A 27,334-nucleotide genomic window follows, 5' to 3' on the forward strand; every position below is an offset into this window, starting at 1 on the left:
TCTTGTCGGTGGAGCTCTTGCAATAAATATAGTTAAAAATAATATAACCAATATTTTACAATAATTCTTATTAATATCATAATAATATACGTGCAATTGCTTTATAATTAAAAATGTCATAAATCGAACCCTAATCAACGTACTTGTGTAAATCAACCTTTAATATATTTTTTATATGTGATAATAGGTATATTGTATGTGAAGGATATATGAGGATAGGTTTAGCCCATCGTGACGAATAGATTGTTGATGGTTTAGGTATATATTTATGTATATATGTATGTGTGTATTTTCCCCCACTTTAATATATTAGTTCAAGAATAATGTTCTAATTCTTCTAATGTCTTATCCTGTAAGACATGGAAACAAGGAAATAAAATAAATAAATAAAAATATTGGTGAATATATAATTTTTTTTTTTTTTGTATAAGACAAACAGGTAGACTATAAAAAAATAATGATTAATACACGAATCAAGATAACACCTAAATACCTACGCACAACAAAATTTAAATACGTACTTAATTATACAAACAAAGAATGATAGATATTATCAAATTGTCATCTTTGCGGTACTAAGACGTACCGATCTAATAAGGAATATAAAACACATTCGGTTGCGCACGCGCACAGTGTTTTCCGTGCTGCAACAGGCACAAGCAGTGTTGTAGGTCGAGCCAAGCCAAGTGACACGAAACTCGTTTGATATTTGCGTGCCAGTGAATTTGGCATTTATTGTTGAAACATACTAGTAAGTAAAATTGAATTTTCAAATTGAAATTGCACTAAAACATTGTATTAAATATATTTGGGATTTTTGTTCAATATTTGTGAAAGACATAGTTTTTAAGTTTATTATTTAATTTTTATTCAAAAAGTAACGGTTTAAGTGAATTTATTCATTTGTAATACGCGCTCTATTTGCGTACTTTTGTTATTTTTTTATTGTCTTAAAAAGATTATATTATGATATTTGTCAACAAAACTGTACATTAATTTTGATAATTGTTTCTTCAAAATTTTTTTTTTTTTATTGTTAAAAAGTTATTTATGTGTATATATCCATGTGATCTCCGTATAGAATGGGCTACCTCTTCCTTACCTGTGGGTGTCGTAAGGGAACTTAATGGTTGATAGATAGACAGCAGCGTCCTTCTTAAAACATCACCAAAGACTAACTGCGGTTGTCAACGTGCCTGCCAAGCGTAGCAACTCCTGGCAAAACCCCCTTTATGGGGGAACTCTGTGTTCAGCAATGTACAGTAAATGGTCACTGACTTTTATAAAATTAGCAAAAAAATGAGATGAAATATTTTTATCCTTACAGTAATCACTTTTTAAACCAAATGGGTTGATTTTTTAGGTCGAACTGTTTCATTTCATTTACATTTAGTTATTTATAACTGCGACTTTGATTACGTACTTTAAAATTATAGGAATAGACGTATAAAGGTACTTTTGAACTATACTTTCCTATTTTAATTTGCTCAAATCCTTTAGAGACATATCGATTTTTGAAAAAGTATATCATTATAAATGTAATATTAACAGGCGATTTTAAATAGTCTTATCGTTTGTAAACGAACGTCTTACACAAGCACGCAGTCATGCAACCTGGTTGGTAGTAAAAATTGCGCACTAACTGATGTTACAAGATCAAGGTAATCAAGGGCAATCTTCGAAAAGGGACGACTGTCCCAGTACTACTCGTGCGTTACTATGTTTTTTATTACATGACCATAGCGATCTAGCAATTTGTATCGAATTCCACAAGAATTAACCACAATGGTTTCCAGGTAGAACTACGTGTATGTCAATTGGATAGGATATATTGCTTGCAATGGGACTTTTAGAACCCATTACTAAATATTCCTTCCCTCCCAATTTGAAGAATGAAATAAAACAATAAAATTACTGAGTGCGGAAGTACCTTACAGGAATACATTATTTTTTTAACTTAGAATGGCAAACAAGCTGACAGCCCACCTGATGAAAAGTAGTAACTGTCGCCTATAGACATGAGCAGTACTATGGACATAACAGAGTATACTGTTTCGCCCATGATACCCCCCATGCGTTGCCATTCCTGAGGACTCAGGTGTTATTCTTTTTTTTATACTACTGAGGTGGCAAACAAGCATACGGCCCACCTGATGATAAGCGGTTACCGTAGCCTATGAACGCCTGCAATACCAGAGGCATTACGCGCGCGTTGTCGACCCTGAAGATTCCTCTATACCCTGTAAATTTACGTCATATCAAACCGAAACACAGCCCAAATACAACCTTCAAACCGAAACACAGCCATGCAAATCATCACTTACTTCATCTCAACTGCTGGTTCAGGGCTTTAATTCGCGTTTTCGTTGTTGAAACACGAATGGGACAGAGGTACCCAAGCAATCGACTTTTGTACAAAGTCTCCCTCTGGTAAATTTATTACTATTATATCAACTGTAAACTGCTGAACATAAGCACCTATAGGTTGCTACGCTTGACGTTGGAAATATTTTAACAGGGACGCTGCTGCCCATGGCTCGATTATTAAGTTTTCTTAGTCGCCTCTTACGACATCTACAGGACAGGAAGGGGTGGCCCATTCTATGCTAGGACCACACGGCAAACACACACAGGACCAGCAATGCATGAGTAGCGTCATGGGCATTCTGTAATTTTCATAGTGCTGCTTATATTTATGGTGACAGTTAGCATTTTACATCAGTTAGGTCGCCGGGTTATTTGCCATTCAAATTGTCTCAAGTTGCGTAAGAAAACTCTATAAGTGATTTTTTTTTCAGGTTATGTTGTACCTCATCTGGTTGCTGGCAATTGCGGCAGCCTTGGTGCTGTACTGTCGCCAGGTATACTCTAGATTCTCCAAACATGGGGTGAAGCACTTCAGGCCTGTCCCAATTTTAGGGAACATGGCCAAGATCGTACTACGGATCGATCATTTCGCTGATGATATTATGAAATATTACGAGAGTTTTCCGGAAGAGAGGTTCGAATTTTAAATTCATTTTCTTTTTTCTTTTTTTTTTAATAATTACAAACTATACTAATAATAATACTAACTATACTAGACTTATCTATAATAATATTATAAAGATTAATTAGTTAAGTATAAACTCTAGTTCTTTTTGTTCGAAAATTATCACAATATTTTACACCGCTCTCATTGATGCTGCTTTCCACTTTGGGTTTGCTTGAAGAGAACTTTAGAGTTAAGCTCGGCTTTTAAGTTAAGCTTTGTACATTTACTTGCATTTTTTTATGTATTATTAGCGTATACAATAAAGTAAAAATCAACTAAAAATAAAGGGCAAAATTTTGATTGTTTGTTTATCATGGATAAACTCAGAAACTACTGTAAATATTTATAACTACCATACAATGTATAACATATTTTATTTTATTCTAAACTATTAATTCTATTATAATACTATAATTAGAGAAATATTAATTTATAATTGCTTGTAACAAAAAAAAAAAAATTAACAATCTATACTTTGTCATAAGGAGGAATTGATTATTTATTTATAATTGGTAAACTTAAAAACTAGTGAATGACTTCACTTGTAGAATGCTACATTGTCAGCGAGTAACATAAGCTATATATTATATTCAAAAATTCTATTAACCCATGCGAAATCAGGCCGAATCACTAGTTATATTAATATAAAACATGACAGTTTTACAAATTAAATTGAGCTGTTTGGCATTTTGCTACAATCATAGACAAAACAGAGCATTTTCTAAGAGTTTGTAATATGTTAATCCACTAAAACTTAACGAATTTATTGAATTTGAAGTAAATTAAATAGTACATTTAATGAATGGCATAATATGCATTATAATAATCTTAAATGTAAGAAAGCCATACAAATTACATGGTAGTGGTATATAGCGGATTAAATTATTAAACCTTTTGTGTTTTTGACTCATGAAATAACCTATTAATTCATACTCTCTGCCTTAAGATAAAAGGTTCATTTTGACACTGTAATATGAAAGACAAGTCAATGAAATACAAAACGTATAGTCTGTTTTAATGTAATATTTACTTAATGAATAAGTAAACAAATAAATATTTTTTTATGCAACTTAGAATAGCAAATAAGCTGACGGCCCGCCTGATGGAAATTAGTAACCGTTGCCTGTAAACATGAGCAGTACCGTGAACATAACAGAGTATACTGTATCGCCCATGATACCCCCCATGTGTTGCCATTCTTGAGAACTCAGATGTTATTTCTCTGTACCCTGTAAATTCACGCCATATCCCACAATTCAAACCGAAACACAGCCATGCAAACACAACTGCTTCACGGTTGAAACACGAATGGGACAATGGGAATGGGACCTTTCCTGAGGACTCAAGTCTTATTCCTCTGTACTCTGTGTATCCACTGCCATATCCCACCTTTCAAATCGAAACAGCCATGCAAACACAACTGCTTTACGGTTGAAACACGAATAGGACAGAGGTATCCAAGCAAATGACTTTTGTACAAAGTCTCATTTTGGTATTGGATTGACCCCCCATTTTAAGACAGTCTTTGTACAAAAGTCGACAAATAAAAAATAAATGTACATTCGTGTTTCAAATAAAAAAAAGTTGTGTTTATTGAATGTTTTGATTTCTAATATGGGAATGGCAGTACTTCAGTGATAACAATAAAACTTTGAGTCCTAAAAATAAACACATGGGGGATAACATGGGCGAAACAGATAATCTGTTACGTCAATTGGATAAGCTATGTTTTATAGGCGACGTGATAAAACTTCCCATCAGGTGGGCCGTTACTTGTTTGCCATTCTAAGTTTTATAAAAAAAAATAAAAAAAATAAGACAGTCTATTGAAGTTCAGTAGTAGAACAAATAAAAAATAAATTACATTAGTGGAACAAATAAAAACAATTGAAAAATTTATTGAATGTTTTGACTTATTTCTAATACCATTTAGAAAGTACTTTAGTGATAACAATAAAACTTTCGAGTTAAAAATAAACATAACAACAGGACAGACAGATAATAAGTTACAACAATTGTGATAAGCTATTTGTTTTATTATTTGTGCGTGATAAAAATTATCTTACAAATTACAATTACAAATTATGTAATTTTATAAAGATAGGAAATGGATATAGATAAAGTTGATAGGCAAATAGTGATTAAGTTTAAAGATATAATCAAAATAAATATATTATAATAAAATAAAAGACCTTTTACACACACACTACCATGTAACTGACACACACACTGTATATTTTTTTTTTGTTTCAACCGTGAAGCAGTTGTGATTAATATGTGTTTGTTTGAATATTATTTGTCTATGAATTTACTGAATATCAAATTTATGACATAATAAATTTGTTTAGGAATATACGTATGTTATGGGAATTTATCATGGGCGAAACAGTAATTATAATTAATTATTGGTACTTTACTAACATATTCTATACGATCGAGTTTCAAACTTTCCATAAGAGCCATCTTATTGAATTAATTAAATAATTTAATTTTAAAAGTAATATTTTAGGAAGAGTTATTGATATCAAAATAAATGTATATCGGAAAAAGATACTACTTCTCTAAATATAGTTTTTTATATTTATTGTTTTTAAATTAATAATTATTAACATAACATTAAGAGATTACAAGAAAAGTTTGACCAAAAAATTCTTTTTCTTTTTTTAAATATACTGGTGCGTTCTTTTTTTAAATAGGCTGGCTTGATAAAATTTTCATATTTCTTTCCAGCCATTACCACGCTTGGATTTCAGAAGTAAAGAAACCAATAAAATAGAGTGCTACTAAATGACGTATTAAGATAAAAAATTTGGTGTAGTAGTTTTTGTGTGATACCGGAACAAACATACAGATAGAGATATAGAAAAAATTCTAAAAACTGTTATTGTTTTAGCATAAATTATTATTATTATTACTCATATTAATTTTTCTTAAATATCTCTCCATATCCTCTCTAAATATTGATGCCCACTAATTCTTCTCTTTCCGCGTCTAGGGAAAGTAGATAAAGTTTTGTTTGAGAAATCAATTCAGGGTACAATAGGACTGATATGCCTGAAGAAGATAAAAGCCCTTAAAATAATAATAAAAAAAAATCTCTCCCATAGAGACGAAGAGATGGGCAGCAACGTCCTTCTTAAAACATCTCCAAGCCTAACTGCAATCCGCTTGCCAAGCGTGGCCTACTACTAGTTCCCCAGTGGGAAATGCTTATGTTCGGTAGTGGACAGTTAAAGGCATGATGATCTCCCATGTACAGGAATCGTTTAATTACAATTTTATTATATAATTAAGATATTGAATTTCTTTTTTATCTTTAGGTTTGTTGGAAGATACGAGTTTCTAAGCCCAATGATTGTAGTCAAAGATCTTGATCTTGTCAAGAAAATATCTATCAAGGACTTCGAGCACTTTCTGGACCATCGGTCGTTTGTTGATGAAAAGGTGGATCCTTTCTTTGGAAGAAATTTATTTTCACTAAAAGGTCAGTAAATTATAATAGTAATTAATATTTTTATTATCTTGCCATGTGGTCTTGGGACCCTTTCGATTCCCGTGGATGTCGTAAGAGGTGACCGAGGGAACCTAATGGCCGAAGGATGGGCAGCAGCATCCCTTTTAAAATATCACCTATCTGTGGTGGATAATCGGTTTGCCAAGCGCAGCAATTAATGGCAAAACTCACCAATTGCAAATAACATGAGGAAATGGCCCACAGTCCTTTCGCTTGGGGCCGTTCCTTACGTTAGTCCCCATAGACTATGGACTGTATTCAACAGTGGACAGATATCGGATGATATGATGATAATCATGACGTAATAATATATCACCAGAGGGAGACTTTGTACAAAAGTCGATTGCTTGGGTACCTCTGTCCCCTTCGTGATTCTACTGTGAAGCAGTTGTGTTTGCATGGCTGTGTTTCGGTTTGAAGGGTGGGATATGGCGTGAATTTACAGGGTACGGAGGTATAACACCTGAGTCCTCAGGAATGCATAAGAGGTATCATGGGCGAAACAGTATACTCTGCTATGTCCATGGTACTGCTCATGTCTATAGGCGACGTTACCACTTTCCATCAGGTGGGCCGTCAGCTTGTTTGCCATTCTAAGTTGCAAAAAAATATATATATAATCCTTACTTCCTTACTAATGTTCGCGTAGAACATGTCACCCTTTCATAAGAGGCTACTAAGGGAGGGCGAGGGATGGGCAGCAGCGTCCCTCTTAAAACATCTCCGAAGTCTAACTGCGGTTGCTAATCCGCCTGCCAAGCGTGACACTACTGGCAAATCCCCCTAAGGGGAGGATTATGTTCAGCAGTGTACAGTTAAAGGCTGATATCATGATGATGACTTCCATACTAATATTAAAAATGTGACAGTAAATTTATTTGTTTGTTATATATATACTCGTACTATATGAGATGGAAAAGGAAATAATGCTACTTTTAGTGCCAGATTTTTTTTATGGGTGAAAATGGATTGGTTACCCCACCTGCGCTAATGGGATACGCTGGCGGAGCACCAGTGAAGGGTGATAGACAAGAATGAAAACAGGCCAGTTAGCTCATCATGATGAATTCATTAGGAATTAACCATGATAGTTTCCAGGGGGAACCGCGAGGAGATCGACCTGGTTGGGTATACTGCTAGCAATGGGATTCTCAGTCTCCATTACTAAAAATCCCTTTCCCTCCTTTAGTGCCGGTTAAAGAATATATCCCAGTCACGCAGCCGAAGTCGCGGGTAAAAACTAGTATAGTGATAGTATGTTAATAATGTGAATTCATAATATATAAAGAAGTAAAATACAATTATTAACATATAGTTTATTTACATTTTTCCATAGAAATATGGGTATAATATTTTTACAGGGCAAGAATGGAAGGACATGCGGTCCACTTTGAGTCCAGCGTTCACCAGTTCCAAGATACGCCTGATGGTGCCATTTATGGTGGAAGTTGGCGATCAAATGATACAAGCTCTTAAAGCTAAGATAAAAAATTCAGGAGGTAAGCATTGCTTTTAAAATATTATACAAATTGTTACTAGTCCTTACTAGTGTTATAAATGTGATATTGAGTTAGTCTGTTAGCTCTTAGCGCCTTAATGGTTTTTTTTATACAACTGGTAGAATGGCAAACAAACTGACGGTCCACCTGATGGAAAGTGGTAACCGTCGCCTATAGACATGAGCAGTACCATGGACATAACAGAGTATACTGTTTCGTCCATGATATTCCCCCATGCGTTGCCATTCCTGAGGACTCAGATGTTATTCCTCTGTACCCTGTAAATTCACGCCATATCCCACCCTTCAAACCGAAACACAGCCATGCAAACACAGCTGCTTCACGGTTGAAACACGAATGGGACAGAGGTACCCAAGCAATTGACTTTTGTACAAAGTCTCCCTCTGGAGGATGAACGAAGAGTTTGACCTGATATTTGCCTTTCCCCGTGTTTTGTGTCTGTCTCTTTCAGATAAATTTAATATTTGTTTATAGTTTTTTTTAATGGATGATAATAGAATGGTTACTCCGCCTATGCTATTAGTATACATTGGCGGGGCACCAGTGAGAGATGACAGATGATGATGAAGCAGGTCAGTTGGTCCATTGTAATGAATTCAACAATAAATCAATCACTATGGTTACCAGGGGGAACCGTATGGAGATCGACCTGCTAGGGTACATTGCTACTCATTTATAGTTTAATACTTGCTAAATTTGCAACTTTTGTTTTAAGAAAAATAAATTTTTCTAATGACATTTTTAGTTGACTACGTTGATATCGAGGCAAAAGATTTGACGACCCGATATGCCAATGACGTCATCGCCTCCTGCGCCTTCGGACTGAAGGTTGACTCGCATATGAAAGAGGAAAATGAATTTTATCAGAAGGGGAAAGAAGCGTCTACATTTGGATACTTTCAGCTTCTCAAGTTCTTTGGCTTTATTTCTTTTCCAAAGATTATGTCGGTAAGTTATCTTTTTCTATTATTATAAAACAAAGTCACAATGTAAACCCTTATACTAGTTTTTTTTTTTTTTTTTTTTTATACAACTTAGAATGGCAAACAAGCTGACGGCCCACCTGATGGAAAGTGGTAACCGTCGCCTATGCAAACACAACTGCTTCACGGTAGAAACACAAATGAACATAACAGTCTCCCTCTGGTTATTTAGTATTTTTGTACTTTTGTATTTTTATCCCTCTAGTATTTTTGTACCTTTTCGTATTAAAATTTCGTTCGTATATAAATTCGTTCGTCCTAAAAACGGTTTTTCCTATACTAAGTGGGGATCAACCTAACATTAATAACTATACGTAAAGAAAATAGTTTAATCAATTAGATTCCCATCTAAGTTTATTAATTAAGATGACCATTCATTTCTTGTTATTTTATTAGAATTATTTTATTTATTACCACTACTATTAGTATGTTTGGGACTGCCAACATTCGTACATTGACCACCACTATTACTACCAGAAGTTTCACAACCTTCCATATTAACCATCAATCTCCGACTGCCATTTTGTTCACGTTCTGCGACACCGCCTCTAAATAACACAGCCATGCAAACAGAACTGCAGTTCTTCAAATTCTAAAAATAAACTAAACTGTAAACACGAATGCCAAGGACAGTTTTTACGGTTATATTACTAAAGGTTTATATTGATACAATATATTTCTATGAATTACGCGAGCGAAGTTGCGGGCAAGACCTAGTTATAATATGCAAATACGATAACTATATCATTAGCCTTTAAAACCATGGGGGGTTTTATCAGTTACGCTTGGCTGGCGGATTAGTTAGATAACGACTTTGTATACTTAATCACAAATTAATAGCTAACTAATAAGGTGACAGACATAATGCGAAAATAGAGATAGCATATTTTTTGACTGTACTTAATCTCTGAAACTTCAATATGAAGTCAGAAATATTGTTCTTGAGAGCGTCGAGGACTGATGCACTATTTGAATCACAACGGAAATCTTTACCATGCGTTTCGCTTGTAAAATATCATGGTTATTTACATTTTATGAAGTTCACAGTATGTAATTATACAAGTATATATATGAACACGGGGCTTCGCACGTGGTAATATACTTACCCACAGATCAACTGTGACTCGACTAGCAAAATCAAATACAAGGTGAATATTACGCTAAACATGAACGTATGTAAACAATTTGTAATACATAGTATAAATGTGTAAAACGGTGTTTAATTAAAAAAAAAAACGATGAAAGATCTCAATTCTATACATTTAGGTAACTTTAAAAATGATAAATATTTATAATTTTTACCAGAGGGAGACTTTGTACAAAAGTCGATTGCTTGGATACCTCTGTCCCATTCATGTTTCAACCGTGAAGCAGTTGTGTTTGCATTGCTGTGTTTCGGTTTGAAGGGTGGGATGTGGCGTGAATTTACTGGGTACAGAGGAATAACACCTGAGTCCTCAGGAATGGCAACGCATGGAGGACATCATGGACGAAACAGTACACTCTGTTATGTCCATGGTCCACTGCTCATGTCTATAGGCGACGGTTACCACTTTTCATCAGGTGGGCCGTCAGCTTGTTTGCCATTCTAAGTTGTATAAAAAAAATAGTATAAACATACAAATTGGTCTCATAGAAAATTAATCAAAATCAATTCAGAAGTTTAATTTTTAAATCGAAAAAACTTGTTTTGCCACAATTGAAATCGTTTTTTTTTTATTTAACACAATCTTATTTTATTTTGAATATATATACTTGCGGATGTTTTTATTTCCTTATACGCCATGCAATTAGCAAGTCACATGATGCATTATGGTGAAGAATAATAGTCAAACATGAATTAGGTCTGAGGATAATTACTTTATTGTCAACAACAGTGTACAGGAAACTGGTCTCTGTAATCAATATAATTGATGTACGTATTTACCAGAGGGAGACTTTGTACAAAAGTCGATTGCTTGCGTACCTCTGTCACATTCGTGTTTCTACCGTGAAGCAGTTGTTTTTGCATGGCTGTGTTTCGGTTTGAAGAGTGGGAAATGGCGTGAATTTACAGGGTACAGAGGAATAACACCTGAGTCCTCAGGAATGGCAACGCATGGGGGGTAACATTGGCGAAACAGTATACTCTGTTATGTCCATGGTACTGCTCATGTCTATAGGCGACGGTTAGCACTTTCCATCAGGTGGGCCGTCAGCTTGTTTGTCATTCTAAGTTAAATAAAAAAAAATATATGATTAGCACGAACACATATGTATGTATACATACATACATAAGTTACATTAGAAGAATAACAAGATTTCAAGAAATATTTGTTAAAGAAAAGAATAAATGTATTTGAAATATATTCTTACTAGCTCTTACCCGCGACTTCGTCTGTGTAATCAGTTGTAAATTGGGTTGTAATGCGGACTACCAGTCCCATTGCTACCAATATACCCTGGCAGATCAATCTCCAATAACCCCCCCTGGAAACCATCGTGCTGAATTCCAGGTGTATTTATCACGAGGGGTAACTGACTTGCTCTTTCATTTTCAATTATTCTCCCTCACTGGTACCCCGCTATATATCTATAGCGCAGGCGGGGTAACCATTCCATTATCATCCATTAAAAAAAAAACCTATATATGTTTATATGGATATGTTTACTGACCGGGGTAAAAAGTAACCTATATCTTTCTCCATCCCATATAATACGTATATACTAAATATCAGTGATTGGTTAAGCAGTTTAGACTCTATAAGGTAACAAACAAACAAACTCACTTTTAAGTTTATAATATCAGTAAGGATAATATAGACTTATCCCACAATTTCATACGTGTTTTGAACCATGAGCCTAAATCTAAAATCGTATTTGACTTCTAAATTCCAAACAAACTTTCAACTCCCGTTTTATCCCTTTAGGGGTTGAATTTTTAACCCCTTTCTTATTGTTCATCTAAGGTATATAAAGAATCTATTTGTAAAAATTCAAGATACTTCTGGGGGAAAGGAATTGTTAACAGCCCCATTGCTAGCAATATACCCTATTAGGTCAATCTCCACGTGGTTCCCCCTGGAAATCTTCTTTTTAAATTAGTCATGAAGCGTTAACTGACTAGCTTCATCCTCACCTATCATCCTTCACTGGTGCCCCGCCATTCCATTATCATCCGTTAAAAAAAAGAAAAAGTTCAAGATTCTAGATTCAGCGGTTTTGTTTTTTTTAATATATATATATATATATATATATATATATATATATATATTATATATATATATATATATATATATATATATATATATATATATATATATATATATATATATATATATATATATATATATATATATATATATATCAAAGAGGAAACTATTATATAAATAAAAAAAAACTATAAATAAAACAAATGTGTAGATAGTAAAAATAGTTATCAGAAACGGAACAATTACACAGTATCTGAGAAGCAATAAATTTTAACACGAGTTTATCTTCATATAAAATATGTAGATACATTTTTATCGAAGAATCAGTGGTCAACGCAACGTAGCGCTTCAAAAGAGCATTTATATATAAATTTGAAAAATAAATATTGATGTCTTGAACCTTGTACCTTTTATTTTAAGGACCACTGTGGTGCAGTGGTGAGTACGTTGCTTTACTAAATGAGGTTCCGGGTTCAATTCTTGACGGCACAAAAAGGTTCATCATAATTTCAGCCATTATCCGTCCACAGCTGGACATAGGTCTCCCTCATAGACTGTCATAAGGAACGGCCCTGAGCCATCTGTATCTACTAACTCTCTGCAATACATTTGAAGTCGTCACTTCATCTAGGGGGGGTTCGTTCTGGATTATGTTTGTCCTTACTGGGTTGCCACTCAAGAACCTTTTTTTCCCATCGGTTGTCGGTTCTTCGAGCTATGGTTATCCTTCGGGCTATGTCGATTACTATGAGTTTTTGCGAATAACCTCGTAAATAAATATTGCATAATAATTATATTTATTATATTGATAAATAGTATCTATTATTATTATTATTATTTCAGCCGTTAACTGTCCAGCGCTGAATATAAGCCTTTCCCTTAAGGAGAGTTTTTCCAATAGTTGCCACGTTTGGCAAGCGGGTTGGCAACCGCAGTTAGGCTTTTAGACATGTTTTAAGAAGAACACTACTGCCAATCTCTCTCCCTCCTTTAGTCGACTTTTACAACGCTCACGGGAAAGGAAGGGGTGGCCTATTCTATGCCGGGACCACATGGCGATAAATAGTAATATGTCTCTCAATAGTAATATATCTACTCGGTAGCACCATCTACCACTCCCATTGCTTCCAGAGAAATCCTGCGTTTAGATTTTTTAGAAACAGTCTTTCCTATTTTTTTTTTCTAATAAATGATAATGGAATGCCTTGCCCGCGCTAACGGTATACGCTGGGGGGAAAGGGGTTGTTAGTAATGGAGACTGAGAATCCCATTGCTAGCAATATACCCAACCAGGTCGACCTCCACGCGGTTCTCCCTGGAAACTATCATAGTTAATTCCTGATGAATTCATCATGATGGGCTAACTGGCCTGTTTTCATTCTCATCTATCACCCTCCACTGGTGCTCCGCCAGCGTATCCCGTTAGCGCAGGCGAGGTTACCATACCATTTTCACCCATCAAAAAAAAAACTATACTCTGGCGGGGTACCAGTAAAGGACGATAGATGTGAATGAAAAGGCAGGCTTGTCGGCCCATCGTGATAAATACACTTAGAATTCATCACGATGGTTTCCAGTGGGGACCACGGGGAGGTCGATATATTGCTAATGATGGAACTAGCAGTCCGCATTACTTATAATCACTTCCTCCCTTCTTTCCTAAATTATCTCGGTTCTAGGTATACTGGACTGTGCCCCCATAGGTTGTTACTTGATTCCTAATAACACAAGGTATTCCATTTTGAAGATCAGGAAATTGGATTGATTGTATAATTTTTTTTACTGTGATAATGGAATGCTAACCTCTCCCGCGCTATCGGGATACGCTGGCGAGGCACCAGTGAGGGATGATAGGGGAGGATGAAAGCTGATCAGTTAGCCCATCGTGACGAATTCCATTAGAATTAACCACGACGGTTTCCAGGGGGAACCGCGTGGAAGTCGGCCTGATAGTGTGTATTACTAGCAATGGATCAACTAGACTTCCTTACTAACAATCCCTTTCTCCCGATTGTATGATATTTCTTATTTATTTTTCCAGAAACTTAAATTCACACTCTTCACTGAGGCGACCACGTCGTTCTTCAAAAGTCTGGTGCTCAGCACAATGAGGAACAGAGAGGAGCAAAACATCATCAGACCGGACATGATACATCTTCTGATGGAAGCCAAAAAAGGTATATTATTTATTTATTTAGCTCTTTATCTTAATATCTAATAAAATTAGTTGTTTTTAAAAAAAATTTTTTCAACAAAAACGTAAAAAATATATAACCTCATCTTTTAGAAGTCGGTTGTCTATAGGATTCAGGATGAATATGGTTTACTTATATACCAATTTTAATTTAACTCCATTTTTTAATGGGTAAAAATGGCATGGTAACCCTCGGCTGCGCTATCGGTATACACTAAAAGGTGATAGGTAAAGATGAAGAGACAGGTCAGTTAGCCTATCGTGACGAATTCAACGATAAATTAATCACGATAGTTTCAAGGGGAGACCGCGTGAAGGTCGACCTGATAGGGTATATTGATAGCAATGGGGAGTTGCCTCCCCATTACTGAAAACATTTAACTTCATTTAAGCGTTTGTATTTAAATATGCAGGTTGCTCAGGACCGTTCTTTATGGCAGTCTATGAAGAATGTCTATGTCCAACAGTGGACAAATAATGGCTGAGATGATGATGATGATGATTATAAACAAATATCTTTACAAACATTTTAATAAGCTAAAATAATAAGACAAATTTACTAGTGTAATTTTATTTTTCGCATTGTTTCCTTCTTCGTTTTGACTCAAAACACATATTTTTTTAATATCATTTAACCAGTAATATTTATCACGTATATTGATTATTGATATGATAAATCTTCGCTTAGATCAATACACTAAATTTGTACCTTGTAAATAGGGATGAGTAACATATAGCAATATTTATATATTTGAGTTACAATACCTATATATTCGTTTAATAACGAATACGTTAAAAATCTTATATACAAAAAGATATTATTACATAACAGCCTTTAAACATATTCAAAACTAGATATCCGACCGATATGGGCGATATCGAAATGCGTTATAACCTTTTTTCCGCAATCAATATCCAATATATAGATATCGAATCGATATTCATATTACCCATGCCTATTTGTAATACCTTAATGACCCTGACAATCCCATAAAAAATGCAAATACCGGTTTCTTGTTTTTGTAGTGTAGGGCTGTTAGATGACCAATAATTGTAACTTATTATGTACAATAAATGTTTTTGCCTAAACATTTATAAAGTAAACAAACACAACATCATTAACAATCTTGTGTATACGATCAGACACATCGTGGTACGTACCTAATGATTAGTTTCAATGTCATTACGATGACTATTTTGTTTTGAAATTGAAGCGATAAGGAAGGCATTGACCGTTTGTTCGACTGTGGTTACAGATAAAATTTTACTAATATAATAAAATTGTAACTGAACTATGTTTGTACATGGAACTTATTAAAAAAAATATATATATAATAGGAGCAATGGAAGTCAAAACGAGAATTCTGTCTCTATGTTTATTTTGGCGTCACGTAAAAACTACTGTACCAAAACGAATGCGGTTTTCTCTATTAAGTTTTTGTAGATCTAACTTAAAAACTGGTGGATCAAAATAAAGCATTTTGATATAATGCCTAGTAGGACCTCTACTAGGTCGTTTCATTGGTTTTCCTACTTCTAAAATACACGCACACGAAGCAGCGTGAAAAAACTAGTATTTAACAAATACTTGGATATTATCTAATTTGAAAGTAACTATAACCCGTAAAATTTATCGAGGCTATGATAGCGCCGACGATAGCAGTAAAAACAAGATCAAAGAAATGCGCGCCCGAGAAAAGCAACCACAATAAAGATTAGGTTAAATGTGATCCTTTACTCTACCAGCATAGGTGAATATGAAGGAGGGGCGGGGGGGGGCTGTACCCTTCAAATTGATGAGATAGATGACATGGCCTACTATGCCCCCTCCCACCCCAATGAACCAGATCCCAATGCAAATATATCCAATGATGTCCAAAAATTGATTAAGGTACGATGGGACTGACGTGCCTATAAGGACAAAAGTTCCTAAATTAAATAAAGATAAAAAAAGATCCCAATGCAAATTTTACCAGTGGGAGACATAAACAAAAGTCGTTTAAAAACAAAAATTATGTTTCAATTGTATTAGTGACCTAAAGGAATTTTTTTTATTGTCAATTGTGATATAATAAATAAACAGTTTATACAAGTAAAAGATACATATTTTATTTATAGAATTTCGATAAAAAAATTAATTAAATTCCCGTTTACTTTGAAACCTTTTAATGACTTATTAATTATTGGAATAGGATTTTCATGTTTTAATAATATTTCTACAAAAATCACTGATTTATGGTAGCGTTTGAAAGTACATATATAAATTTTTCTTTGAAATAATAATATTAATGTTCACATTAAATTTATTTTTTCAGGAAAATTATCATATGACGACAAGACTACACAAGATGCTGATGCTGGTTTTGCTACAGTCGAAGAGTCATCTGTTGGGAAAAAAGATATAGATAGAGGTGAATATAATCCAACAAAATTCGAAAATGCTGAAACTAAGAACTCCATGTGTGTACTCTTTATCGAAAATAGTCTATCCATTTATGAAGTATGAATCGATTATTATAATCTATTCTGTGCCGCGTAATTCCAGCATAGTATGGGCTACCCCTTCTTTTTCCGTGGGTGTCGTAAGAGGCGACTGAGGGAATTTAATGGTCAAGGGCAGATTTAGTTTGATGTGCAGCGACATCTCTCTTAAAACACCACCAAAAGCCAAACTGCAGTTGCAAACCTGCCTGCTAAGCGTGGCAACTACTGGAAAAATTTCTCCAATGGTAAATTGCAAAAAGGAAGGGCCCCGTTCTTTATGTCGTTCCTTATGGGAGTACCTGCATATAATTATCATCAGATACTCCTTAAGGAATAATATCAGTAAGGATAATATAATTTATATATATGTTTTTTTTTGTGATAGCAAAGTAGCCCATTGAATTTCCTAAGAATTAACCACAATAGTTTACAGTGGGAACGGCGTGGAGGTCAACTAATAGGACATGTTGTTTGCAATAGGACTGTTGGACCCCAGTCCTTTTGTCTTCTATCTTTAGGAACTGTCGCTAGCCATATGATTTGAAATCTTTCCCTTCCCTTTTCTCTATATGCATGATGTATGTGATAATGTATTAGATCTATATATGTACTTGTACAACAATTAGTCCATTACCTTATGGTTGTCTTGAAAAGATTGCTCTCAGCAATAAGACCGCCTTACTGAACTTATATAATTGTAAAGTTGTGTTTGTAAATTGCCTTGTTTATTTCTAATATTGTATAATACAAAAAAAGTATACTCATTCATTCATTCATTCATTATTTATATTGAAAAATGTGTTATGCAATCATCTTGATGTAATAACATAGGGTTCTTATTTAACAGTTTGGTCGGACAGTGATTTGATCGCGCAAGCTGTTTTATTCTTTATCGCCGGCTTCGAGACTGTATCATCAGCTATGTCATTCGCTCTGCACGAGTTGGCAATCAACCCTGAAGTGCAAGAGAGACTGGCACAGGAGATCAAAGAGAATGAGATCAAAAACGGTGGCAAATTTGACTACAAATCGATTCAGGATATGACGTACATGGATATGGTAGTTTCAGGTGTGTATATTATGGACAATCTTAATCATGGTAATAATTCTTGTTTAAAATATGACAAAGAAATTAATTAATTAAATTGCCATGAACAAAGTAGAATACATGATATATTAGTTGTAGACGGTTGCCAATCTGACAAAGTCGTGGACAACTCCAAGAGGACAAGCGATCTATAATTGTGTGATGATAATGACAAACTATTTATAATCCACAATGATCTATGAGCAAAATACATATAATTCAATTATTTTCTGAACTTTTCCAAAGAAAAGAGCTATTTTCTTTTAAGTACTTAAAGATAAAAATAAATTGTTTATACACGATACAGAAACAGTTGATTTACCATTTGCTAGTGTGTCTCTTTTTTGTGTGTATGTTACGTAGTAATTTTGGGTCCTATCAATTTTTTTACTACACTCCTGGCAAAAATTAAGGGAACATAAAAATTTTTGGGTGATTTTCAACAGGCTGTATTTCAGTGAAAAATAATCGTACAGGAAATTTAAAAAAAGGGTTTCGAAGCTTGAAAACTCTAGTTTTCAGATTTTTTGGTGAAAAAATTTTTTGAGCTCCGGTTTCCATGCAATTCTTAAACAAAGCTGAAAATATTTTTTTTCTAAATTTTCTAGGTTTCGTTTTTCACTCTATGGGCATTGAAAAATTTTTTCGAGCTATTCCATTGTATAGGTCTCTTAGCGTGTTTATTCAGCTTCAAAAATCGCTTTGGATGGCTCAATTACGACCATTTGTCTCCGAGATATCGAACTTTGAATGCAAAAGCATCCTTTTCCATTCAACTGCTAATATCTCTGGAACTACTGGTCGCACAGCAAGCAGGCGCCGAGTTTCTTTATCTGCATAAAATTTCCAATTAAGCACAGTCAAGAGTTAGTGAAGAAAAAATTTTTTTCCACCTCTAACATTGAATTGAAAAAAGTGGAAAAAAGTGACTTTTTCTCCTTTTTTGGTTACTTGGCTGTATCTTCGCTAATATGGGCGGGAAAGCTAAGGTTTGAGGAAAATTTTACAGTCTATTGTTCCTTAAAGAACCCCCTAAATCCCTGGAGCGATCGGTTCAACGGTTTTTCCCGGACCAATTGATTGAAATTTTGGAAAAAATAAGGGAACAAGGTTTTTGTCCCTTAAACTCACCCTAATCCATTCAAAAATCAATAATTTCATTTGTTTTTCACTTTTTACTCAATTTTTTGTTTTTTAAAAATTTATTATCAAAAAAAAATCGAAAAAAATCAAGAAAATTTTTAAGAAAAATTTTTTTGTGACGTGCGTAAGCACAAAAGAAGCGTAAATCCGACCGTGCAACCTCCACGTGGTATGCTTTGGGTAACGCTAATGCCGGCGGTAAATCGATTATCAATCAAAGTTTTTATCAAAACTTTAATTTCCTTAAAAACGAAAAAAAAAATTTTGTAAACTTTTTTCGACTTTTCAAAAAAAAATTTTTCTTAAAAATTTTCTTGATTTTTTTCGATTTTTTTTTGATAATGAATCTTTAAAAAACAAAAAATTGAGTAAAAAGTGAAAAACAAATGAAATTATTGATTTTTGAATGGATTAGGGTGAGTTTAAGGGACAAAAACCTTGTTCCCTTATTTTTTCCAAAATTTCAATCAATTGGTCCGGGAAAAACCGTTGAACCGATCGCTCCAGGGATTTAGGGGGTTCTTTAAGGAACAATAGACTGTAAAATTTTCCTCAAACCTTAGCTTTCCCGCCCATATTAGCGAAGATACAGCCAAGTAACCAAAAAAGGAGAAAAAGTCACTTTTTTCCACTTTTTTCAATTCAATGTTAGAGGTGGAAAAAAAATTTTTTCTTCACTAACTCTTGACTGTGCTTAATTGGAAATTTTATGCAGATAAAGAAACTCGGCGCCTGCTTGCTGTGCGACCAGTAGTTCCAGAGATATTAGCAGTTGAATGGAAAAGGATGCTTTTGCATTCAAAGTTCGATATCTCGGAGACAAATGGTCGTAATTGAGCCATCCAAAGCGATTTTTGAAGCTGAATAAACACGCTAAGAGACCTATACAATGGAATAGCTCGAAAAAATTTTTCAATGCCCATAGAGTGAAAAACGAAACCTAGAAAATTTAGAAAAAAAATATTTTCAGCTTTGTTTAAGAATTGCATGGAAACCGGAGCTCAAAAAATTTTTTCACCAAAAAATCTGAAAACTAGAGTTTTCAAGCTTCGAAACCCTTTTTTTAAATTTCCTGTACGATTATTTTTCACTGAAATACAGCCTGTTGAAAATCACCCAAAAATTTCAAAAATTTTTATGTTCCCTTAATTTTTGCGAGGAGTGTATATAATTTATTTTCTCTCACGATTAAAGTCGTACTAGTCTTTACTAGTTTACTAGTCGTTTTAGTCTTTCTTCTTTCTTCTTCTACTACTTTTTAATTTGTGTCTCCGACTAAATAAAATGTTTATTCTTTTCAGAGGTCCTCAGATTATGGCCTCCAGCAATCGCTTTGGATAGATTGTGTGTTAAAGACTACAATTTGGGCAAACCCAACAGCAAAGCAACCGAAGATTATATTGTAAGTATATTTATAACTTTGAATGATTTTATCGAATTATTATTTATATTGAAGCTAAATTTTTCACAGACAGTAATAAACACTATTTTGTTAAAAACATTGGTTTGATCTTCTGAACTATCTTTGATTATTGTTTTCTTCTACCTAAACATACCTACACATAGTAACATAGTACTGTAGTATGAACATCATGTGCAATAAATTTCAAATCATATCTTATTGCCTACTTTACTACTACTACTCCTCTTGTGTTACCAAATCTAAGAAATAACATATTATAATATTCTGTATCAGAGATTGTACTAGCTAAGAAGATCAATGCAATATACGACTCGAAAATTGTTATTATATATATCGAAACATAGAGATACGATTGCTGTTTCATAGAAGAAGTAAGACTATCATAAAACTTTTTTACATCAAGATTGTTTTTACGTTGAAGAAAGGGCTGTTAACGTAATCCTCGAATGTGAAGCTCCATAAGATCTGTGAAGATCCCAGGAAGCTTATGTGCTTCTGGGCGGAGCTGGGCTGGCTGTAACAGGCATGACTTATAAGCACAATGGCCCAAATGAGAGGCTAAGCGCGTAAAATAGATTTCAATTTACTCTTCTACGACTCTCTCATTACGAATTATAGAGGCTCTTATCACAAAAATAACTGTTTCAAATTTATACATAAAATAGAATAACCATAGATCTCATATTATTTTAGAAATGTTATTTTTAATTTACTTTTTTTTAGATACGCAAAGGCGAAACTGTTGGAATACCTAGTTGGGGTTTCCATCGGGACCCTAACTATTTTCCAAACCCCATGAAGTTTGACCCTGAACGTTTCTCTGAAGAAAACAAACATCAAATACAACCGTTCTCATACATGCCATTTGGACTCGGCCCCAGAAATTGTATTGGTAAGTTAATTTTTTTTTTTTAATAGTGGAACCAGCTTTGGGGAAACGAATAACAATTGACTCTATGGCATATTTATTTACAATATTTAACTAATTATACCATGTAGTCCCAGCATAGAAACGGCCAACCCTTCCTTTTCTGCGAGTGTCGTAAGAGGTTATTAAGGAAAACTTAATGGTCGAGGGACGGGCAACAGTATCATACTTGAAATATCACCAAAAACCTAACTGTAGTTACCAAGTTTCCTGCCAAGTATGGTAACTACTGGCAAATCTCCTCAAGAGGGAAGCCTATGTTCAATAGTGGACAGTTAACGGTTGCATGACGATAATGATGATGATGCCTCGTATATTATTTTTTTATACAACTTTGTTAGATAACTAGCTACAGCTAAAGTCCTCAATCTTAATGTAAGAAATTGTCCCTTAAAATATGAATAGCACCTAGAACTTATAAAAATGATAATTATCATGTCTCTATTTAAAAAGTTTTCTTATTTTGTTCTTCCAGGCTCAAGATTCGCTCTGTGCGAGGTGAAAGTGATGCTGTATCAACTGCTACAACATATGGAGGTGACGCCGTGTGAGAGGACATGTATACCGACCAAGCTCAGCACCGAGTCGTTCAACATTCGCATCAAAGGAGGCCACTGGATACGAATGAAAAACAGAAAATAGATATAATAAGAGAAATTAGTGTTATTTTAATAATTAATTAAACTTTTTGTATACTGATTTGTTTATTATTTACAATGACCATTATACGTCTTCCAAAATGTATGTTTACCAACTCAGAACCGATTTTAACGATTATTTTCTAACTCTAAAGCCCTTTTACTTCCGTGTGTGACTGTTTGAGATGAGTCAGTGACATCTTAGTCCTCGGTAATGACAACGCATGAATGGTATCATAGGTGACAGAGTATACTCTGTTATGTCCATGATACTGCTCATGTCTATAGGCGACGGTTACCACTTTCCATCAGGTGGGCCGTCGGCTAGTTTGCCATTCTAAGTTGTATAAAAAAAGGGAACATGTTGACTACAGACAATCTCAGTTAATTTAACTAAAAGTAATATGTTTTTTAAATAATCATTCAAAAATATCATTAAACTGCTTCATTAATTTTGTAAGTTTTTTTTGTTAATTGTGGAAGTGTCAATAAGGCTTGATTGTCCATTTAAACTGTCGAAAATTCGGATAATATAATAAGAGTATGTATTTTTATATTTTTATCACGTCCACTTGTTGCTACGAGTAAACAAAATATATTACCATATACAAAAAATAGTGCCAAATTGTGTTTACCCACTTATCTGTTAGTTATTTACACATATTGATATTTTAGTATCAACAAACTACGTCAAACGAGCAGTAGTGTGCACACAGTGTCGGACATAACCGGTCTCGTTCGTACCACGGAATATTATAACGTAATATTACGTAGTAAATCATTGTCTGTGGCAACACTGAAGTATGTTTATTTTGTGTTACAATGAGAACTGAAGTGATTTTATTGTAATTAATTGATGGAACCATTAAAATAAATTGTAAGTAAAAAATATTTCAATAATGTTGTCCTAGGTACTACAGGCGTGTAGGTGTTATAATTTTGTTATTGAACTTTTGTATATATTTTTTTTATTTAAATTTATATATATATATATATATATATATATATATATATATATATATATATATATATATATATATACATATATATATATACTATAGTATAGTATATGTTCAGTTGCTTTTCTACGAAATTATATATATATATATATAATTGAAGTCTTTTTAGTGTAATGTAGACGTTTATTTTTCTAAAAAAAAACGCCATCTATCAGTAAGAATTGTACGTGTAAATTATTAAACGTATATTAATTACTAATTACTAAATGTATGCAGTATTGAACAGAAACATTAGAAAGACACACCCATTTGTATAAGTAATTTAATTAAATTCTATTCTGAAACTGAATTATGATAGAAAAATAAATAATGAAACGTCTACCGGTTTTTATAATAGATAATTTCATTTAAATCCAACCAACCATTGTAAAGTAAATAAGAAAAATAAAAACGTCAAAGAAAATAAAAATATAATTTAAAATATAATATAATTTACTGATTAATTAAAAATCTCCTGGAATAAAATAGTTCGCTCAAATTGTTCCGAATTTCCGAGCGCTGGTTGAATAGTACTCACAGACCTTGAGCTTAAATTAGCCGTTGATTATTCTAATACAGAATGCAGGATCACCTATTCGTACAGTCTGATAATTTGTATGTTTGCTATGTAGTCGCTATGTTTATCTAAAGAGGTGACTATACCGTTCATTGTCAATATTTTTTTATGATTATTACTTATATCGAACCCGGAAAATAATTATTATACATTTTTTTTTACATATAAATCTTTTTTCAAATCTTATCAGCAAATCTTCTCTCGAATGTAATATCATTGTCAATCCAATCTACATATTAAAAATGACAATTTTGTACTAACAATTAGAAATTAGGTTAGAATTGAGATAGGTTTGCAAGACTTGACAAGTTTTTTTTAATGGGTGAAAATGGCATGGTAACCCTGTCTGCGCTATCGGTATACTCTGCCGGGTACCAGTGAGAGGTGATAAGTGTGGATAATAAAGCAGGTTAGTTGACCCATCGTGACGAATTCAACGATAAATTAGTCACGGTAGTCTCCAGGGGGAACCGCGTGGAGGTCGACCCGATAGGGCATATTGATAGCAATGGGGACTAAACTCCCCATTACTAATAATCTCTTTCCCCAGACTTGACAAGTTACACTAATATGCATCTAACAAAATAATATGGAACCGTTAATGTCTCAATTCCAGTAACGATCTATTGGAATTTATTCCAAGAGTAACCTCACTATTCGTGCTATACCTATTCATGTACGGGTTAGTGAAATTATTAAAATTGTCGAAGAGAATTTAAAATTACTGCAAAAAAAAAATTAAAACACATACATACATATTTGTCACGCCTGTCTCCCATTAGGGTAGGCAGAAACAATAGAACGCCAAATGCTTCGATTCAAACAAACCTCTTTCGCTTCTTCCACATTCATCAATCTTTTCATACACGCTCGCCGGTTACGGGTACTTTTAATTCGGCCCTTCTTCAGCACGTCGCCTATTTGGTCAACATACGTCCGTCTAGGGCGGCCCCTACCGACATCTTCATTCATTCTTGCTCCATAAATCTCTTTCGTAATTCTTCTTTTATCCATCCTCTTCAAATGACCAAACCACAATAAAATACATTTATATCTTTACTCAGAGACTGTACAAATGTCGTCTTATTAGGTACCACTATTCTACTCACGTTTGAAGCATCTATATTTGCATGGGTGTTTCAGTTTGAAGGATGAGATATAGCAGTGAAATTAGAGGGTACGCAGGCATAACACCGTAATTAGGGAGGATAAGGATTGTTAGTAATAGCATTGATTGCTAACAATATACCCTTCTTCTTTTCATTTAAGAGTTTCCTCTTGTCGGTGCAACTAATTCATGCATCTTCCTCTAGCCAGCTCTATCCCAGGCCATATCCTTTATCTCCCTATACGACATAACGCCTAGTGTTTCCTTTATCTGTCCCATGTAGTTAATCCTCGGTCTTCCTCTTCTTCTTTTGCCCTTTATCTTTTCTTTCTATTATGCTTTTAAATCAGTCGTATATTTTCCAGACAATGCTGTTTCTCATCTGGACCGTGGCAATTGTCGCAATCTTGACGCTGTACTTTCGCAACCTATACTCCAGATTCTCAAAATATGGCGTGAAACACTACAAGCCTATTCCAATCCTGGGGAACATGGCCAGAATATTGTTCAGGATTGACAATTTCATTGATGATACCGTTAGATACTACGAGTGCTTCCCGAAAGAGAGGTTTGTTTCTTTGATTTGATTGATACGGTATTTATTGTCCTTATTAAATATTGATGTTACAGTAAAATTAAATTTAATGTTACAACATTTTAAGACTTCATAAAATTAAATATCTTTTAATTGAAAAGATGAACCGTTTTACTATTTCTTTTTTTTTAAATAAAAAAATAATCCGATTATGAATCAAAAGTAAAAGTACAATTGCAATAAAAGCATGAATTTAGAATCTTAACATAAGAAAAGAAATAAAAATAAAACAGACTTGAGAACCTCATATTTTTTTAAGTAGTTTTAAAATATTAACAGCTACTAACAATTCATATGGTACTATGGCAGTGAACTAAAATATCAAATAATAATAGTATCTGAATCATATTAATATATCTAAAAGATAGGAAGTCCTAACATCAAATTCTACTATTTTATTTTCAGGTTTGTAGGAAAATACGTGTTTATGAATACAGGAATATTCATAAGGGATCTTGAATTGGTGAAGAAAATAACAATCAAAGACTTCGAACACTTTCTGGATCACCAGGGGTTTGTTGATGAAAAAGTAGACCCATTCTTTGGAAGAAACTTATTCTCTTTAAAAGGTACGTATTTTTATTCTATTTGTTGATATTTGTAACCTTGATTGTTGTAAAGTAACTGAAATTTACATTATATATATATATATATATATATATATATATATATATATATATATATATATATATATATATATATATATATATATATATATATATCCGCAGAAGAATCAACAGACATACTTTAGATACACTATCGGGACTTAACACAATGAAAGGTTTTTGCAGGTAATTAATACCTATATACCTGCTTCTTTATTGCCGACCACGGGCATAGCTTGAAAGATAAGTAAGCTAAATAAGTATTGGGTTGGTTATATATCTGGAAAAACCAACATGGGGAAAAAAGGTTCTTAAGTGACAATCCTGTACAGGCAAATGCAGTATAGGACGACTCCTCACTAGATGGAGCAACGATCTCAAATGCACTGTAATTTCTTATGGCAGTTTATGGGGGAGACTTAGATTTTATTCTATTAAACAAAAAAGAGATTGTAAGTTACTTTTGCATTATGGCATTTTATAAATAAATAGGTCAAGAATGGAAAGATATGAGATCGACATTGAGTCCAGCGTTCACGAGTTCGAAAATAGGACTGATGGTTCCGCTCATGGTTGAAGTTGGCGATCAGATGATTCAGACTCTTAGAACTAACATCAAAGATTCAGGAGGTAAATATTTTTAATTGTTAATATTCCATTAAAAGAAATGAAAGTATTAATATGAATCGAAGAGCATTAAATAGGTGTGCAGAGACGTGTTTAAAAATTAACATACTAAATGATAAAAAAGATAAATATTAAATAAATTAATATTGTAATAAGGAAATGCTTGATTTTATTGTTTATAATAAATAATCACAAAAAAATGTTTGACCAATTTTAATTCTTCTTTCTTTCTTTCACCTAAAGAAAGTTACATTATCAATTAAACATGAGTTTATTTTTAAAACAATACAATATTAATAAATACAAAAATATCAAAAAGAGAACTGCTATTGTTATCACCATGCTATTGGCATCTGCCTTCTATGCTTACAATTTATCAATATGTGTATTTTCTATCCAGTTGACCACATTGATATCGATGCTAAGGACTTGACCACCAGATATGCCAATGACGTCATTGCTTCTTGTGCATTTGGGCTTAAAGTAAACTCACATATGGACAAAGAAAATGAGTTCTATCTGAATGGAATAAAAGCTACTACGTTTAAATTCACTCAGCTGCTCAAGCTTCTTGGTTTTTTCTGTTTTCCAAAACTTCTGTCGGTAAGTGAAATTATATCTGTATATATTATATTATATAATTAACAGAAAATCTTTATGCAAATCAATGAATGTTTATAGTTAC

At 33.5% G+C, this 27,334-nt stretch overlaps 1 protein-coding gene across 1 annotated transcript in view; it reads left to right on the plus strand.

Annotated features, from left to right (window-relative positions):
• Positions 1 to 594: 594 nt before the first annotated feature.
• LOC113513897 (uncharacterized) overlaps positions 595 to 27,334 on the plus strand; it is a 31,809-nt gene continuing 5,069 nt past the window's right edge. The window contains exons 1-15 of the mRNA XM_031912816.2: positions 595 to 751; positions 2,799 to 3,001; positions 6,355 to 6,518; positions 7,910 to 8,047; positions 8,814 to 9,016; positions 14,284 to 14,419; positions 16,752 to 16,847; positions 17,768 to 17,989; positions 20,452 to 20,552; positions 21,297 to 21,465; positions 21,977 to 22,140; positions 25,188 to 25,390; positions 25,823 to 25,986; positions 26,515 to 26,652; positions 27,050 to 27,252. Of these exons, the coding sequence (XP_031768676.2) occupies positions 2,802 to 3,001; positions 6,355 to 6,518; positions 7,910 to 8,047; positions 8,814 to 9,016; positions 14,284 to 14,419; positions 16,752 to 16,847; positions 17,768 to 17,989; positions 20,452 to 20,552; positions 21,297 to 21,465; positions 21,977 to 22,140; positions 25,188 to 25,390; positions 25,823 to 25,986; positions 26,515 to 26,652; positions 27,050 to 27,252 (2,301 nt within the window). The 5' untranslated portion in view covers positions 595 to 751; positions 2,799 to 2,801. The remainder of the gene's footprint in view (positions 752 to 2,798; positions 3,002 to 6,354; positions 6,519 to 7,909; positions 8,048 to 8,813; positions 9,017 to 14,283; positions 14,420 to 16,751; positions 16,848 to 17,767; positions 17,990 to 20,451; positions 20,553 to 21,296; positions 21,466 to 21,976; positions 22,141 to 25,187; positions 25,391 to 25,822; positions 25,987 to 26,514; positions 26,653 to 27,049; positions 27,253 to 27,334) is intronic.

Source organism: Galleria mellonella, unplaced genomic scaffold (genome assembly GCF_026898425.1).
Source record: "Galleria mellonella isolate WM207_F2 unplaced genomic scaffold, CSIRO_AGI_GalMel_v1 utg99, whole genome shotgun sequence".
In the NCBI taxonomy this organism is placed as follows: Eukaryota; Metazoa; Arthropoda; class Insecta; order Lepidoptera; family Pyralidae; genus Galleria; species Galleria mellonella.